The 19,760-nt window shown below is 47.5% G+C and overlaps 1 protein-coding gene across 1 annotated transcript in view; it reads left to right on the top strand.

The window, feature by feature from the left end:
* Positions 1-667: 667 nt before the first annotated feature.
* LOC120991096 (vomeronasal type-2 receptor 26-like) overlaps positions 668-19,760 on the top strand; it is a 40,797-nt gene continuing 21,704 nt past the window's right edge. The window contains exons 1-2 of the mRNA XM_040419987.1: positions 668-724; positions 1,094-1,217. Of these exons, the coding sequence (XP_040275921.1) occupies positions 1,142-1,217 (76 nt within the window). The 5' untranslated portion in view covers positions 668-724; positions 1,094-1,141. The remainder of the gene's footprint in view (positions 725-1,093; positions 1,218-19,760) is intronic.

Raw genomic sequence — 19,760 nt, 5'->3', positions numbered from 1 at the left:
CTTTATTCTTTCATGAGTTATTTACAAGTTTCTGACCACGTATAAAATGTGTTCAATGTGCTGCCCATTGTGTTGGATTGTCAATGCAACACTCTTCTCCCACTCTTCACACACTGATAGCAACACCGCAGGAGAAATGCTAGCACAGGCTTCCAGTATCCGTAGTTTCAGGTGCTGCACATCTCGTATCATCTGAAGGCAATTGTCTATGCTGTGAAGATACGAGATGTGCAGCACCTGAAACTACGGATACTGGAAGCCTGTGCTAGCATTTCTCCTGCGGTGTTGCTATCAGGGTGTGAAGAGTGGGAGAAGAGGGTTGCATTGACAATCCAACACAATGGGCAGCACATTGAACACATTTTGTAAGTGGTCAGAAACTTGTAAATAACACATGAAAGAATAAAGTTACGTTAAAACCAAGCAAACCATTGTTTTTCTTGTGAAATTCCCAATAAGCTTGATGTGTCACATGACCCTCTTCCAATTGAAAAAACAAAAGTTGGATTCAAAATGGCCGACTTCAAAATGGCCGCCATGGTCACCACTCATCTTGAAAAGTTTCCCCCCTCACATATACTAATGTGCCACAAACAGGAAGTTAATATCACCAACCATTCCCATTTTATTAAGGTGTATCAATATAAATGGCCCACCCTGTACAACCCCATGGAGTGCTGACAGATCTCAATGTGACCTGTCACTTTCATACGTCGGGCTACATGTAAGAGCTTACAGCCACAACGCAAATAGTATGGCGGTAAACAAAAGGTTAATGTATGCTGGTTGGTGTTTCATACCATTGTATTTAGTCTGTATTTGTATGGCCTGAAAAAGGCTGATATGAAAGGGGTATTCCACATAGAGAAAGTGATCCCCTTTAAGTGGAAATGTCGCTATGCTTCACATATGTCTGTAACCTAAAGCTAGAAGAAATAGGACCTGCTGACGTCACTCTTCTATGTAATATTCGGAGAACCGCTGGTGTTGTCTTCATTTACTTCTTATGATGGTGACTTTACTTTCTGTAGTCCACCCTTCTAGGTCTCCTCATCACTATTATCACATTTGTGCCTTTTCTCTTTTCCTTCAGATCCCGGTATCCCGCTGCTCAGACCCATGTTTACCTGGAAGCCGGAAAATGGCGAGACCAACAATTCACACCTGCTGCTATGACTGCGTCCCATGTTCAGAAGGAGAGATATCCAATATAACCGGTGTGTGGTAGTATGAGTTGTAGTACTGTGTTACCAGTGTTGATGATCAGAGATGAGCGAATCGAAGTTGACAAAGTGGAATTCGATAAAAATTTCAGGAATTATTCGATTTGCACTAAATCCAAATTTCCTCATGTTTCGTGATATTTTCCTAAAATGGCTGCTGCACATGTTAGGACATGGAACAAGGGTCTCTGGGAACGAGGGATCCCCCATAATGCCATGCATGCAGCCAATCAGCAGCCAGCCCTGTGATGTCACAGCCCTATAAATAGCCTCAGCCATCTTGGATTCTGACATTTTCCAGTGTCCTTAGTGCAGGGAGAGATGTCAGCAGGCGCTAGGGACAGTGCTAGGAAAGACATGAAACTTATATTTTTCTCAATAGAAGTTCAGGGAAAGAGCATTAGAGGAAAGGATAGGGATGAATCATGCCAGAGTATTGAAGCAGAACAGGGTTCAGTAGGGCAGTGTACAGCCCGGGTAATAGGAACAATCCTATTACACCTTGCTGCACTGACTGGGGAACCAAATTGGTGTTATACTGCTGCTTTTAGGTTTGCACTATATGATACCTCTGTAATTCCAGCAAACAGTAATTGTTATTGGGGTCTTATTAGCCCTTGTGCGGTGCAGTTATATATATATATGTTCTAAAGCCCTTTTTGGCGTGTATTAGTGGCAAAAAAAAAATATTGTTTGCCATTCACGGCCACAGTTATATGTTCTAAAGCCTTTTTTTGGCGTGTATTAGTTGGGAAAAAGAAAAGGGTTTATTAGCTATTGTGTGGTGAAGTGAGAAAATTACAGCCCTTTTTGTCGTGTATTAATTTCCTTTTTATTTACTTGTTTGATCTAACAGTATGTCAGACAGAGAAGTGCCCGGCCCTGCACAGGGGAAGGGCACAGGCCTAAATGTTTCGGGGGCAGGAACAGGTCGCAGCAGAGTAAGGGGCGTAGCAGCAGGGGTCACTTCGAGAGCCCTGAGCTCCCAGTGTCAGCTAGCGGTCATGTCTTGACCAGCAACCCAGCGGTTCTTGAATGGTTGACTCGATCTTTTACTTCGTAGCAAGTGACATCAGACACCCCCAGTCAAGAGTCAGTGGGTTCATCAGACACAACCCTTAGTTGGCATGGCCCGGGAGCAGGACCTGTGCCCTCACCTGTCCTCAACCTGCCTCTGTCCTTTTCTGTTCCCTCAGCCAGAGAAGTACTATATACTGTGGGCTCAGCTCCACTATATAGCGAGGACAAGCAACTAGAGGACAGTCATCAGCTACTGCACAGCCAAGATCCAGAGGAGACATCCGCCTCTTTCTCCGGTAGGCGGGCAAGTAGTGATGAGGAGAGTGGTGTGAGAGATGGTGTTGCAAGAGGTCAGGCTCCTAGGTCAGGGACCGTTGAGGAGGACATCAGTGACGTGCAGACAGTACTCGATGATGTATCCAATCGCAATTGGGGGCTTCATCATCATCGGGAGAAGAGGGTGTCAGCTTGCGCGTGAGACAGCGGTGGAGCAAGCAAGTCAGTAGCGTGGCCGGGAGTCAGCAGGGTGGCAGCAGTAGGAGGTCGGGAGCCAAAAATGCCCGAGGTAGACCACCCGCTTCCCAGGAGCCTACCTGTCAGGAAAGTAGTGGTGCAGGGGGTTCACGGAGGCAGTGGCGGTAGCAGAGTGTTGGGGGTAAAATCAACTAATTGGCGGTGTGGCAGTTTTTGTTAATTCGCTGGGGAAGGTGAACATGGGCATTTGTCAAATCTGTAGGCAGAATCTTAAGCATGGCCAGGGTGCCAATGTTGGCACCACGGCCCTGTGTCAACATATGCAGCGTCACCATAAAGTGGCCTGGGAGAACCATGGCTCCGATGTGGTGGTCCAGCCTGCCGCAGCAACCGCTGCATCACCCAGTGCCATGCACCCGATTTCAGGCAGTCAAGGTTCTACCACCTCAGGAAGGAAGCTGTCTGTCCTTCCCATCATCTGCTGGTCCTAATGCTCCTGCTCTTGCTCTTCCTCCTCCTAGTCAATCATTCCGCCAGCAATCGATCACCGAAGCGATTTCCAAGAGACAACAGTATGTGTACACTCATCCAACGGCGCAGAAGCTGAACGTGCTCCTGGCCAAGTTGCTGGTACAGTTGTAAGCCGTGTACCGGGGTGGGCTCCCCAGGATACAGACAAGAAAAGCGACACTGACACCAGCTATATATGCAAGAACAGAAACTTTACTTTAACAATAGTGAAAACACAACAATATAAGTATACAGACTAAGTTATACCCCAGGCCCACAGTCACCGTCCCTGTCCGAGGGACAGGCCTAGCCCGATGGCGCACACAGCAGAGCTTACAAGTCGTGCCGTGCCGCTAAAGAGGATACACCTAGTCGGTGGCGGACGCAGCAGAGCCTGCAAGTCAAATACTGCACCGCAGTCCAGTACAGTAAGGCCTAGCAAAACATATAACCCTAACTATCTAACTACTATAAGGCCTAGGCTAGTCTCTGTTACTTCAGGCGCCACACATTAGAATACAATCAGTAACCAGGTGTACTGACCTGCATCCGTTCTGGGCCCGAGGATGCCGCTTACCTGGGATGGCCACCAACCTCTCAGCAACCGTGCGGCCTTGCCTGATAATAAGACTTCTGCCCACACGCTGTAAACTGTCTTCCTGGAGCACTCTCTCTTTCGAAGAGCCGGATCCAGTAAGGGGACAACAGCTAATCTCCTTCCTCTGCGTGTCCATTCACTCCCGGACATCCGCAAGTCAGGATGGAATCGGATTCAGTCTCTCAAAGAACATTGCTTCCACCATGTCAGATCAGCACTTCCTGGTTTTCAGAAGCAGCTAGCATGATTCATTATCTGCTTTACATATGCAGATCCCAGAGTGTGCTGCAAAACAGTGGCCTCTAGTGCCCGGAATGCCAAAAGACAGCTTCAATACAATTTAAACATAAACATTTACAGGCAGAGTTTATCCACAATCTCACACTGCAGTCCCTCCCTTTCCAAGTTGTGGACTCTGCACCTTTCAGAGAACTGATGGCTTGTGCCGAGCCGAGGTTGAGAGTCCAAAAAAACGTAATTTCTTTGCCAAAAAGGCAGTACCGGCCCTGCACACACATGTAGAACAGAAGGTGGGCCAGTCCTTGAGCCTGTTGGTGGCTGCCAAAGTGCAAGTCAGCGCCGACGTGTGGAACTATAGCTACGGTCAAGGACAATATATGTCCGTTATGGACCACTGGGTAAATGTGGTTCCTGTGGCCTCCTGATGCTAACGCCACCTCCACACTGTCATTGGGCCCCTCTGTGTTCTCCTCATACTGCTTCCACCTCACCACTATGTCATAGAGCCACTCTGTGCACTTTTCATGCTGTTCCCACCCCCCCTACTTTATTACTTTTTTTTCCTGCTTCCCACTACATCATATGCAATATTAAATGGTGATGTTGAAAAGTGCAACTTGTCCCGCAAAAAACAAGCCCTCAATTGGCTATGTGGACAGACAAATAACAAACTTATGGCTCTAGGAAGGCAGGGAGCGCAAAACAAACTCCCCCCCCCCAAAAAAAAATAAAAAAAATCTGGGCCTGAAAGGGTTAACATTAGGGTTGAGCGAACTTTAGGATATTTTTACCCCGGACCCGAACCCGAACATTTTAGTAAAAGTTTGGGTTCGGGTTCGGTGTTTGGCGATTTCTTGGCGCTTTTTTAAGGGCTGCAGAGCAGCCAATCAACAAGCGTTTAACTCTGTGCCCTTAGAAGTCATCACAGCCATGCCTACTAATGGCATGGCTGTGATTGGCCAGTGCAGCATGTGACCCAGCCGCTATATAAGCTGGAGACACGTAGCGCTGCACGTCACTCTGCTGTGCTTAGTGTAGGGAGAGGATGCTGCTGGTGATTTCAGGGAGAGAATAGGAGAGAATCTTTGTTCAGAACTGGAATCTAACTCAGCGATCTACATAGATTTAGTTGTATGGGTGCAGGGCACAATCTTTTTACCCTGCCCTGAGCCCAGTGACAGAAAAAAAAATCTTTTATCTGTCTGTTAGTTAGGTGGGCGGCAGCGGCGGCCATTTTATGCAAGCTCATGGCACCAGCACTGCATCTGAGCTTTTGTGACATTGTAATCCAATCTTTGGAAAACTGCACTAATAATCTGGTTGTAAAAAAATCACCCTTTTTTGGCAATATACAACATCTGGTGCATTTGCAGGATTAGTCAGTGTGCAATTTAAGCTAGAAATACAGCCATAATTTTCTAGGTTTTTACAAACACCCTTTATTGCCAAAATACCCAATTTTACAGCCCTTGCAGCATCAGCACGTGTGAAATTCAAGGGTTATACACAGCTTTCATATTCTGTTAGTAAAAAAACACACTTTTTTGATAATATCCAACATCTGGATTAGTCGATGTGTAATTTAAGCTAGAAATACAGCCATCATTTTCTGGGTTTTTAAAAACACCCTTTTTTTTTTGGCCAAAATCCACTATTTTACAGATCTGCACGTGTGAAATTCAAGTTTAATATATACAGCTTTCATATTCTGTTACTAAAAAAACACATTTTTTTGGCAATATACAACATCTGGATTAGTCAGTGTGCAATTAAAGCTAGAAATACAGCTATAATTTTCTGGATTTTTAAAAACACCCTTTTTTTGATAAAATCCACTATTTTACATCTCTTGCAGCCTCAGCATGTATGAAATTCAAGGGTTATATACAGCTGTCATATTCAGTTATTAAACAAATTACATAGTGTGGTTCTATTCAGTTATTTGAAAAACAGCCATTTTTCGGAACAAATCTTTAATTGCGGCCTAGTGTGGGTCAGGGTGTGTGAGATACACCCTGTATATACAGTGGTTATATTCTTCTATTAATAAAACACCCTTGACTTTCTAGGATGGAAGATCCCTTTAGTCATACACCATACCTTCCGACTTACCCCGCCCTTCTACCCAAATTAAGACACAAGGATACATTCTTGGAGAAAGAGGCCTTCACTGCCCAATTTATTAAGCAGTACATATTCACCAACTTTTCCAATAATAATAATGAACACAGAAACATATCAAAATGTAACAACATTCCAAACCTAGTAATAGAATAATAGGATCCTAGAAGGCAACCAGGCAAGCCATATTCTTCACTCTTCCCCTCCACTTGTCATACCACCTTACCCTTGGCCGCGGTCACCGACCCAAGGGCACCACATCCTCCAAATTATAGTTCCATCTACCCCTGTGGACCCATTTTGCCCAAACAGGGGCCCCATCCACCAGCTTACCGAACCTCATGCAATGCACGCTCCAACTTGTCATGCACCTATTAAGCCTTGCATTGCCTTCCAGGACCCTCCATTAACATGCCCGTGAACATACCCCCCTCAAAACATCCTGACAGGTAGGGTGGGTGGGAAACTTGACTGAATAATACTGTACGCCAGTGGGAGGTGCCTCCTCCCCCCAGGATTAAATACAGCCCGCGAATCCCTAGTCCAACCCCTATCCTACCAGATAACACATTAACCCTTCCTGCCTTCAACTTCCCCCCAAGTCAGGTTACACTATGCTATGCTGCGCCCCGCTCCGTTGCTCTCATGACTTACTGGGATGGAAGATCCCTTCAGTCATACACCGTACCTTCCTACTTACCCCGCCCTTCTACCCAAATTAAGACACAAGGATATATTCTTGGAGAAAGAGGCCTTCACGGCCCAATTTATTAAACAGTACATATTCACCAACTTTTCCAATAATAATAATAATAATAATAATAATAATGAACACAGAAACATATCAAAATGTAACAACATTTCAAACCTAGTAATAGAATAATAGGATCCTAGAAGGTAACCAGGCAAGCCATATTCGCCACTCTTCCCCTCTACTTGTTATACCACTTTACCCTTGGCCGCGGTCACCGACCCAAGGGCACTACATCCTCCAAATTATAGTTCCATCTACCCCTGTGGGCCCATTTTGCCCAAACAGGGGCCCCATCCACCAGATTACCGAACCTCATGCGATGCACGCTCCAACTTGTTATGCACCTATTAAGCCTTGCATTGCCTTCCAGGACCCTCCATTAACATGCCACAAACGACCAGAGGTGACACCTCACCTATGGGCGTCCTGCCACACCCTACCCTTCCACACGTCTCCAAGCCCTACTGAAGCCCCAAAGCCCACATGTCAGTACCCACATCATTGAGATGAACCAGGTCATCCCTCAGGAGCCTCCAATTCCCTATGGTGCAACCCTATTCCACCATGATGCCGCACAAAGTGCCCCACTCAGTGGCGTACCTACAATATAGGCAGACCATGCAGCTGCTATGGGGCCCGTGAGAAAGAGGGGCCCGAAGTGGAGAAGAAGCCCCGCCCCATAATTGCTCCTGTATATCTTTCTAAAGCTAAAGGACCTTTGATGATGTCATCACAGGTCCTGTAAGGGAACTGCACAGTGTAAAGTGTAGTTCCCAGGTTAGAACAGTGCATATGCCAGGACCTGTGATGACATCATCTTCAACATCACAGGTCCTGCAGAATCTAGAAAAGGAACTGCGCCAAAAATTGTATAGTTCCAAGTTTTGAAAGGTACATCTGCCAGGACCTGTGATAACAGGTCCTTCAACCCCTAACAGCAAGTATTAGAAGTTCACAATCAGCTCTGCATGGATCCATACAGACTGAAATGGAGTTGTAAGAGGAGGTCCTCCACTTCTCACTCATATATAATACTTCAGACAGGTACAGTGACCACTGCCTCATGTATCTCACACACACAATGACCATAATATATAACTGACCACATATTTCTGTAAACACTGCATCTACAGTATTATACTGTCACGGCGGACATTATATAAGATACACAGATAACTTCTCTAGGCGAGAAGCTGGGGATAAGGTCACCTCCTAGCAAATCCCTAACAGCTCTCCCTATACTGCTAAGCCCACATTCAGACCCTAATGGTGGGAATAATGTGTCCTCGTGCCTGGGTTGAAAATAGCCTAGAATCCCTGAGATGGTGAAAGTGGAAAAGTGGCAGCCTGCTCCCTCAGAACCAGGAGGGGACAGACGACACTCAAACAGCCTAGACAGCAAACCAAAGAAATCAGAAACCAACTTATCTTATCTGAGCAGGAAAAGCCAATCCTTCCCTCCTTGCTTCCACAGCCTGACAGAAGCTATAACCCGCACGGAACACTGGGAGGGGAGTAATTTAAATCAACGACCCCACCCAGTGCACCTGAAGGGAGGCGGATCTAGCACGACTCCAAAACAAAACAAATGACTAGACACGTGCTGCTAATCTGGCAGTCCTCCGCACATAGTCTGAGCAGGGCATGACAGTACCCCCCCTTCTACGGGTGACATCCGGACACCCCGGACCAACCTTATCCGGGTGGGATCTGTGAAAAGCCCTCACCAGTCGGCTGGCACTGACATACAGTGCCAGAACCCACATCCTTTCCTCAAGGCCGTATCCCCTCTAGTGTGCCAGGTACTGAAGGGAACCCCGAAGAACTCTAGAGTCAAGAACCCTGGAGATCTCGAACTCTAAATTTCCATCGACCAGAACAGGAGGAGGGGGCAATGGCGATGGTTCCACCGGTTTCACATATATTTTCTGTAAAGACCTGTGGAACACATCATGGATCCTCCAAGTCTGCGGAAGATCCAGCCAAAACGCTACTGGATTGATCACCGCAGATATTTTGTATGGACCAATAAATCTTGGACCCAGTTTCCAAGATGGCACTCTCAGTTTAATATTTTTAGTGGACAACCACACCAGATCACCCACACACAGGTCCGGACCAGTCACACGTCTCTTGTCAGCCATTCACTTATACTTCTCACCAATCTTCGCCAAATTCACTTGGATCCTCCGCCAGATAGAAGACAAGGCAGAAGAAAATCTCTCCTCCTCTGGCATCTCAGAGAAACTAGTCCCAGAAAAGGTACCAAACTGCGGATGAAAACCGTATGCGCCAAAAAATGGCGACTTATCCGTGGATTCCTGCCTATGGTTATTCAAAGCAAACTCTGCTAGGGACAAGAATGAGGACCAGTCCTCCTGATTCTCAGCCACAAAGCACCTCAAGTAGGTCTCCAGGTTTTGATTAGTACACTCTGTCTGTCCATTCGACTGCGGATGAAAAGCCGAAAAGAACGAAAGTTGAATGCCAAGCCGAGAGCAGAACACCCTCCAAAACCTGGAGACAAACTGCGTGCCCCTGTCAGAAACCACATCCGAAGGAATACCATGCAATTTCACGATATTATCAACAAAAATCTGCGCAAGAGTCTTGGCATTAGGCAGACTAGTTAACGATATAAAGTGAGCCATTTTACTAAAACGGTCAACTACCACCAAAATTACTGTTTTCGCGGAGGAACTCGGCAGATCCGTAATAAAGTCCATAGACAAGTGTGTCCAAGGACGAGATGGAATCGACAAAGGAAGAAGTGAACCAGCCGGTCGAGTATGAGCAACCTTTGACCGTGCACAGGTTTCACAAGCTGCCACGTAATCCTCAATGCTCTTACGTAACCCGGGCCACCAGAACCTCCGGGACACAAGGTCACAGGTGGACTTACCACCAGGATGTCCAGCAAGGACAGTATCGTGATGTTCCTTGAATACCTTGTATCGCAGTCCTTCAGGAACAAACAACCTCCCTGGGGGACAAGAACCAGGAGCCCCCTCCTGGGCTCCCAACACCTCCATCTCCAATTCGGGGTACAGAGCGGAGACCACCACCCCATCAGCCAAAATCGGAGCAGGATCCTCTGAATCACATCCCCCAGGAAAACTGCGAGACAACGCATCTGCCTTGACGTTTTTAACCCCCGGGCGAAAAGTCACCACAAAATTGAACCTGGTAAAAAACAGTGACCATCTGGGCTGTCTAGGGTTCAGACGCTTGGCAGATTGCAGGTAAGCCAAATTCTTATGATCCGTATGTACTGTAACGGGGTGAGACGCCTCCTCCAACCAGTGACGCCATTCCTCAAAGGACAACTTGATGGCCAGCAATTCTCTATCTCCCACATCATAATTCTTCTCGGCGACCGAGAGCTTCTTGGAAAAAAAAGCACACGGGACCCACTTACCAGGAGATGAACCCTGCGACAGCACCGCTCCAACCCCCACTTCTGATGCATCAACCTCCACCACGAATGACTGAGACACATCGAGCTGCACCAGAATGGGAGCAGACGCAAAACACTCCTTAATAGTCGAAAAGGCCTGCAATGCCTCATCCGACCAGACAGAGACGTCGGCGCCCTTCTTAGTCATATCAGTCAGAGGTCTTACAATGGTAGAATAGTTCAAAATAAATTTTCTATAATAATTAGTAAACCCCAAAAACCGCATCAAAGCTTTCTGATTCTCTGGTCGATCCCATTCCAGAACCACCCGGACCTTTTCGGGGTCCATACGAAAACCAGAGTCAGAAAGCAGATAACCCATAAACGGAAGCTCCTGCACAGAAAACACACATTTCTCCAATTTGGCATATAATTTATTCTCCCGAAGGATCGTCAAAACCTGTCTCACATGATCCTGATGGGTCTTCAGATCAGGAGAGTAAATTAAAATGTCATCCAAGTAAACTACCACGAACCTCCCCACCAAATGATGGAAAATGTAATTGACGAATCGCTGAAATACCGCTGGCGCGTTCGTCAACCCAAAAGGCATAACCAGATTCTTAAAATAACCCTCGTGCATATTGAAGGCTGTTTTCCACTCATCCACCTCCTTGATTCTGATCAGATTGTAGGCCCCTCTCAAATCCAACTTGGAGAACACCTTGGCACCAACAATCTGATCAAAAAGGTCAGAGATCAAAGGAAGGGGATACGGATCCCGGACCGTAATACGGTTCAATTCCCGGAAATCCAAACAAGGTCTCAGCGATCGATCCTTTTTTTTTTTAACAAAGAATAAACCTACTGCCACCGGAGACTTAGATGGCCTAATATGACCTTTTGCCAAACTCTCGGCGATATACTTCCGCATGACCTCTCTTTCAGGTTGAGAAAGATTGTAAAGCCGAGACTTTGGCAACTTAGCCCCTGGGATGAGATTAACTGGACAATCATAGTCACGATGAGGGGGCAATTCCTGAGCCCCACCCTCCGAAAAGACATCCGCAAAATCTGAGAGATACTGAGGTAGAGCCGTAGTGAACACACCAGAGATAGATGTGCCAAGACAATTATCCGAACAAAATTCACTCCAGCCAATGATTTGTCTTGCTTGCCAATCTATAATTGGGTTATGTTTTGTCAACCACGGCAACCCTAAGTCTATAGGAGCGGGCAAATCCTTCATGACAAAACAAGACATAATCTCAACATGTGAATCACCCACCCTTAACTGAATACCATGAGCAATATGAGTGAGACTCCTTTGAGAAAGAGGGGAAGAATCAATTGCGAAAACCGGAATCTCTCTTTCTAAAGTGCAAGTACTTAGACCCAGATTTTGAAGAAAAATAAAGTCAATAAGGTTTACCCCAGCACCACAGTCAATGAATACTTCAACAAAAAATGTTCTTGAGTCTAGCGCCACCATAGCTGGAAGGAGAAAACGAGTATTACAGGGAGCTTGCATACCTGCTTGCTCCACCACTCCATTCAAGCTACCAAGAGTCAGGACGTTTATTTTTTTCTCTTTCTTATCAACATGCGGTTTAACAAAAGGACAAGCAAAAATAAAATGACCACTTTTCCCACAGTAGTAACATAGTTTATGCAATTTCCTAAAGTCTCTACTATCAGAACGGAAAGATACCTGACCCAGCTGCATGGGTTCCTCCCCTTCCCCAGAGTTACCTGTAACATCACCCTGGGAAACAGTAGAGACGAAACCACTCACAGAAGGGATCCCTTGCGCGGAGGGAGCCTTACACCTCTCTCTAATACGTCTATCTAACCGTACTTCCAAAGACATAGCATTCTCCAAAGAATCTGGGTACTCATGAAAAGCAAGGGCATCTTTCAATCTCTCAGATAACCCCTGACAAAACTGACTACGTAACGCAGGGTCATTCCACTCTGACTCTGTATCCCATCTCCTAAACTCAACGCAGTAAACCTCTGCAGTATGTTCACCCTGTAATAAATTACGCAATTTAGATTCCGCCATCGAGACTCGATCTGGGTCATCGTAAATTAATCCCAGGGGTTTGAAAAATTCTTCCACCGACCGGAGAGCCAGAGAACCGGGCGGCAGAGAAAAGGCCCAGGATTGCGCGTCCCCTTTAAGCAGAGAAATTATTATACCAACCCTCTGACTTTCATCACCTGAAGAAGATGGACGCAGCCGAAAATACAACTTGCATGACTCTTTAAAGCGGATAAAGTCATCCGCACCCCCTGCAAATCTCTCAGGAAGAGCGACTTTAGGCTCCCCAAAAATTTGACCTGCACCTGATGCCAGAGCATTCTGACACCGTGTGACCAAACTACGCAGATCCGCAACCTCTAGAGATAATCCCTGCATGCGGTCAACTAGCGCATTAATTGACGCCTTCACAAAACCGCTGAGTAATGGCAGTCAAAGTATGGCGGGTTATAATGTCAGGGCGGACAGGATATAAGATACACAGATAACTAAACAAACAAGTTTTCTAGGCGAGAAGCTGGGCATAAGGTCACCTCCTAGCAAATCCCTAACAGCTCTCCCCATACTGCTAAGCCCACATTCAGACCCTAATGGTGGGAATAATGTGTCCTCGTGCCTGGGCTGAAAATACCCTAGAATCCCTGAGATGGTGAAAGGGGAAAAGGGGCAGCCTGCTCCCTCAGAACCAGGAGGGGACAGACGACACTCAAACAGCCTAGACAGCAAACCAAAGAAATCAGAAACCAACTTATCTTATCTGAGCAGGAAAAGCCAATCCTTCCCTCCTTGCTTCCACAGCCTGACAGAAACTATAACCCGCACGGAACACTAGGAGGGCAGTAATTTAAACCAATGACCCCACCCAGTGCACCTGAAGGGAGGCGGATCTAGCACGACTCCAAAACAAAACAAATGACTAGACACGTGCTGCTAATTTGGCAGACCTCCGCACAGTCTGAGCAGGGCATGACATATACCTTGTATGTTTCACATCAATACACTGCTTTGCGTATATGTACATGTACTTTGCGTATATGTACTTTGCGTATATGTACAACCAATCACATGGCAGTTGCTTCAATGCATTTAGGGGGGTGCTCCTGGTCAAGACAATCTCCTGAACTCCAAACTGAATGTCAGAATGGGAAAGAAAGGTGATTTAAGCAGTTTTGAGCGTGGCATGGTTGTTGGTGCCAGACGGGCCGGTCTGAGTATTTCACAATCTGCTCGGGGATTTTCACGCACAACCATTTCTAGGGTTTACAAAGAATGGTGTGAAAAGGGAAAAACATCCAGTATGCGGCAGTCCTGTGGGCAAAAATGCCTTGTGGATGCTAGAGGTCAGAGGAGAATGGGCCGACTGATTCAAGCTGATAGAAGAGCAACGTTGACTGAAATAACCACTCGTTACAACCGAGGTATGCAGCAAAGCATTTGTGAAGCCACAACACGCCCAACCTTGAGGCGGATGGGCTACAACAGCAGAAGACCCCACCGGGTACCACTCATCTCCACTACAAATAGGAAAAAGAGGCTACAATTTGCACGTGCTCACCAAAATTGGACTGTTGAAGACTGGAAAAATGTTGCCTGGTCTGATGAGTCTCGATTTCTGTTGAGACATTCAAATGGTAGAGTCCGAATTTGGCGTAAACAGAATGAGAACATGTATCCATCCTCTGATGGCTACTTCCAGCAGGATAATGCACCATGTCACAAAGCTCCAATCATTTCACATTGGTTTCTTGAACATGACAATAAGTTCACTGTACTAAAATGGCCCCCACAGTCACCAGATCTCAACCCAATAGAGCATCTTTGGGATGTGGTGGAACGGGAGCTTCGTGCCCTGGATGTGCATCCCTCAAATCTCCATCAACTGCAAGATGCTATCCTATCAATATGGGCCAACATTTCTAAAGAATGCTATCAGCACTGTGTGGTATCAATGCCACGTAGAATTAAGGCAGTTCTGAAGGCAAAAGGGGGTCCAACACCGTATTAGTATGGGGGCACTAATAATTCTTTAGGGGAGTCTATAGTATATACAGCAGTGTACTGATATGTGAGGTACGAGGTATAATAGATGCAGTGTGTACAGATATATAGTATATACAGCAGTGTACTGATATGTGAGGTACGAGGTATAATAGATGCAGTGTGTACAGATATATAGTATATACAGCAGTGTACTGATATGTGAGGTACGAGGTATAATAGATGCAGTGTGTACAGATATATAGTATATACAGCAGTGTACTGATATGTGAGGTACGTGCTGTCAATACACTGCTGTATTTACTATATACCTATACACACTGCATCTATTATACCTCGTACCTCACATATCAGTACAGGCTGTATATACAATATATCTGTACACACTGCATCCATTATTCCTTTTACCTCACATATTACACTGCTGTATATACTATATACCTGTACACACTGCATATATTATACCCTGTACCTCACTTATCAGTACAGTACAGAATATACTATATACCTGTACACACTGCATGTATTATACCTCGTACCTCACATATTAGTACACCGCTGTATATACTATATATATGTACACACTGCATCTATTATAGCTCTTTTGTGTGCCGGCCCTGATGCAATAAATTATAAAACGCAGCAGCAAGAATAGTTCATGGAACAAAGGGAGAGGCCTGGAATGGGTAATGGGAGGGGCTATAAAAGGGGAATGGGGGCCCAATTTAGATTCTTGCTATGGGGCCCAGTGATTTCTATGTATGCCCCTGGCCCCACTTCCTTTTTAGCTTTGCCCTCGCCCTATTAATCCGGTCCACCGACCGCGCAAAACGCCAAGCTTTCCAACCACACCACCAACAACCCAGGAAAATCACACCATAACCGCAACAAGTCCAGTTTAATATCCCGAATCACCTCTCTAGAACTACGAACCCCTAAATCGTTACCGCCCACATGCAACAACAAAATATCTGGTGCACTGTCAAAAGAAACAGAAGCATGAAATTCCTGAAGCACCCATCCCCATAAGAGCCCCCACAAACCAATCCATCGCACTTGCAATTCATCGGGTCGGAAACCCAATTGCCTTCAGTTCCTCCGCACGTCCGCACGCAAAGCTCCCCAATAAACGTAGGAATGTCCAAAAGTCCACGCCAAGCACAGTGATGAACCTAAAACAAAACAATTACACTTGCTGAACTGAATATCACCAACAACGTGAACAGCGCAATACCAATCACAACCCAGAATTACAGCATGTGAGGACGAATGTACGAGCAATAACACACTGATTCCCAATGCCCTATCCGCTTGATAGCTTCCTCGCCCAAACCCCATCTAGCCGCATCAGGTCGCAGCGCCAATCCTGAAAGAATGAGACGCAGACAGGCATTTTCTAAATACCGCCACAAATTAAAAACGGGACAAAGCCGATCCATCCCGATGCATCAGCAACGAACCTGGAACATCAGGCCTAACTCTCAAAAATTCCTCCACACTCCTAATTGGTCACAAGACCGACCCACTCAAAGCGCGCAACACAATACCCACCCCCTTGCCCTCCTGGTCAGTCTTAGACCTGCGCAACACACACCGCAACCCCACTTCACCAAAGCAAATGTCCTCACGTAACAAGCCGCCCCCACCAAACAGACTACTAGCCACCAACTCCGAGACCCGAAAGGCACCAAAAAAGGCCAAAGAAAAAGCGGCTCTAAACAGACTCACCTCAAACCCAGATGAACACACCACACTAGCTTGCAACACAGCAAACGAGACTGGCCGGCGAGAGTCCTGTCTTAAAACACTACGACGATAGCCTTTTAAGGCCTGGCGCACCAAAAAACTCTTAGACACATCGGGCCAACCTCGCAACCGCAACCAAAAAGCTACCGCCGCTACCTTTTTGGAGGCTACTGAAAAGGACACACCCGAACTGAAAGACACCCCCACATAATACAATAACAATGAATGAAAATCGTCCACCTCCACACAGCCCCCCACCTGCTCAATTAACGGCTCCCACTGAGTCCACACAGATGCATAAGCCGACCACGTACCCCTACTCACAGACCGCCCTATCAGATCTGAGGAGACCCCAAGGCCACGCTCCAGAGCCACTGAGGACAAGGCAGACCCTTCGCAACACCCGTTTTGGGCCAAAAAGTTGATTTTGCAGCATTTGCTGCATATGTCATTGTTAAATACACCCTTTACATAGTGTGGTTATATTCTATTATTAAACAAACACACGTTTTGGGCACAAATCTTTAATTGCGGCCTAGTGTGCATCAGGGCGTGTGAGATACACCCTTTACATACTGTCGTTCTATTCTGCTATTAATTAAACACCCATTTAGGGCAAGATCCTAAATTTGAGAAATATGAGGAGAGCGTCAAATAAGGGACATGGCCCTGGTCATGGTGCTGCTTGTGGAGCTCCTGTTGCAGGGAGAGGACGTAGTCGATCTGTGCCAGCTACACGCACAAGTGAAACCCCTTCCTCAGGTGCGAGTAGGCGACAAAACCTGCAGCGGTATTTGGTCGGGCCTAATGCTGCTCTACGAATGTTGAGGCCTGAACAAGTACAGGCGATAGATTGGGTTGCTGACAGTGGATCCAGTTCCTTCACATTGTCTCCCACCCAGTCTCCTGCTGCCAGTTGGCACCTGCAGCCGATGTCCATCAGTCTTTCACCTCACCCCCTTGCAAATCAGCCAAGCAGTCTGAGCCCCAAGTCATGCAGCAGTCTCTTCTGCTTTTTGCTGACTCTGTTAGCAGGGTTTCCCAGGGCCATCCACCTATCCCTGCCCCAGTAGTGTAAGAGATTGAGTGCACCGATGCCCAACCACTTATGTTTCAAGATGAGTACATGAGAGGGCCATCGCAGCACGTCTCGGATGATGACGAAACACAGGTGCCAACTGCTGGGGCTTTCGAAAGTGTGCAGACCAACAAGGAGGGCAGGGGTGAAGACTGGGTGGAAGATGATGTGGAGGACGATGAGGTCCACGACCCCACATGGAATCAAGGTCATGCGAGTGACCTATGTAGTTCGTAGGAAGAGGCGGTGGTCGCACAGAGCCACCAGCACAGCTGAAGAGGGAGCAGGGTGCAAAAGCGGAGCGGCCGTCCTCTAGACAGTACGCCTGCTACTGCCCACCGCAGCAAATGACCGAGCACACCAAAGCCAGCTCCAAGGAGTTCCCTGGTGTGGCAGTTTTTCAGACAATGTGCTGACGACAAGACACGAGTGGTTTGCGCGCTGTGCAATCAGAGCCTGAAGGGAGGCATAAATGTTCTCAACCTGAGCACAACCTGCATGACCAGGCATTTAAGTGCAAAGCACAAGCTGCAGTGGAGTAGACACCTCAAAAACCAAACATGGTCTCTGGCTCCTCCTGCTTCCTCTTCTGCTGCAGTCTCGGCCTATTCATCCACCTCTGGAGGGACAGTGGCACCTGCCACCCCACAAACAGAGGATCTGCCAGCAACACTACCACCTGGGTCACCAAGCATCTCGACAATGTCCCACGGAAGCGTTCAGCTCTCCATCTCCCAAACGCTGGAGAGGAAAAGGAAGTATCCCCCTACCCACCCGCTTTTCCTGGCCCTGAATGCCAGCATTTCTAAATTCCTGCCTTTGAAATGCTGTCATTCCGTCTGGTGGAGACAGAGAGTTTTAAAGGCCTTATGGCGGTGGCTGTCCCACAGTACGTCGTGCCCAGCCGCCACTACTTTTCCAGGCGAACCATCCCTTCCCTGCGCAACCAAGTGGGGGACAAAATCAGGTGTGCACTGCGCAACGCCATCTGTGGCAAGTTGCACCTCACTACGGATACGTGGACCAGTAAGCACGGTCAGGGACGTTATATCTCCATAACAGCACACTGGATAAATGCAGTGGCGGATGGGTCTGAGGCAGATAGCAGTTTGTCGCATGTCCTTCCACCACCGAGGATTGCAGGACGCTTCAGTTTGCCTTACTATTGCTTCCTCCTCCTACTCCGCTTCCACATCCTCTACCGGCTCTTCATCCGGTCAGCGTAACACCTTCACCACCAACTTCAGCACAGCCAGGGGTAAACGACAGCAGGCAGTTTTAAAACTTATCTGTTTGGGGAACAAACCTCACACCGTGCAGGAGCTGTGGACGGGCCTTGAACAACAGAACGATGAGTGGTTGGTGTCAGTGAGCCTCAAGCCCGGCCTGGTAGTGTGCGATAATGGGCGAAATCTCGTAGCAGCTCTGGGACTAGTTTGTTTGACGCACATCCCTTGCCTGGCACATGTGCTGAATTTGGTGGTGCAGAAATTCCTTTAAACTTACCCCGATATGTCAGAGCTGCTGAAGCAAGTGTGGGCCGTCTGTGCGCGCTTTCGGCGTTCTCATCCTGCTGCTGCTCGCCTGTCAGCGCTGCAGCGTAACTTTGGCCTTCCTGCTCACTGCCTCATATGCGACTTGCCACAAGGTGGAACTCCACCTTGCACATGCTGGCCAGACTGTGCGAGCAGCAGCAGGCGATAGTGGAGTTTCAGCTGCAGCACGCACGGGTGAGTCGCTAAGCGGAACAGCACCACTTCACCACCAATGACTGGGCCTCCATGCGAGACCTGTGTTCCTTGTTGTGCAGTTTCGAGTACTCCACCAACATGGCCAGTGCCGATAACGTCGTTCTCAGCGTTACTATCCCACCTCTATGCCTCCTTGAAAAAAGGCTGCTGGCGATGATGGAAGAGGATGTGGCACAGGAGGAGGAAGAGGAGGAAGAGGGATCATTTCGTAGGGTTTCCGGACAGTCATTAACAAGTGGCTCCGAGGGTGGGTTCCTACACCCACAAACGCCAGGTACACAATTGTCCAGCCAGGGCACAGTTCTGGAGGATGACGAGGTGGAGGATGAGGAGATGGAGGAGGAGGAACCATGTTCACAGCAGGGTGGCCCCCAGACCAGCTCATGGCCATCACTGGTGCATGGCTGGGGGGATACAGAGGACACAGACGATACACCTCCCACAGAGGACAGCTTTTCGTTGCCTCTGGGCAGCCTGGCACACATGAGCGATTACATGCTGCAGTGTCTCTGCAATGACCGCCAAGTTGCCCACATTCTATCTTGTGCTGATTACTAGGTGGCCACGCTGCTGGATCACCGTTACAAGGACAACGTACTGTCCTTAATTCCCTCACTGGAGCATGATCGTAAGATGCGCGAGTACAAGCACACGCTGGTAGACGCGCTGCTGGTGGCATTTCCACCTGACAGCGGGGGCACAGTAGAAACAAAAGGCGAAGGCAGAGGAAGAGGTCGCCAACGCAGCTGGAGCACCGCCAGCACCTCAGAACGCAGGGTTGGCATGGCCGAAATGTGGAAAAGCTT

Source organism: Bufo bufo, chromosome 2 (genome assembly GCF_905171765.1).
Source record: "Bufo bufo chromosome 2, aBufBuf1.1, whole genome shotgun sequence".
Classification (NCBI taxonomy): domain Eukaryota; kingdom Metazoa; phylum Chordata; class Amphibia; order Anura; family Bufonidae; genus Bufo; species Bufo bufo.
Note: the sequence above shows the minus strand (reverse complement) of the source record. Positions and strands in the feature narration are given on the sequence as shown.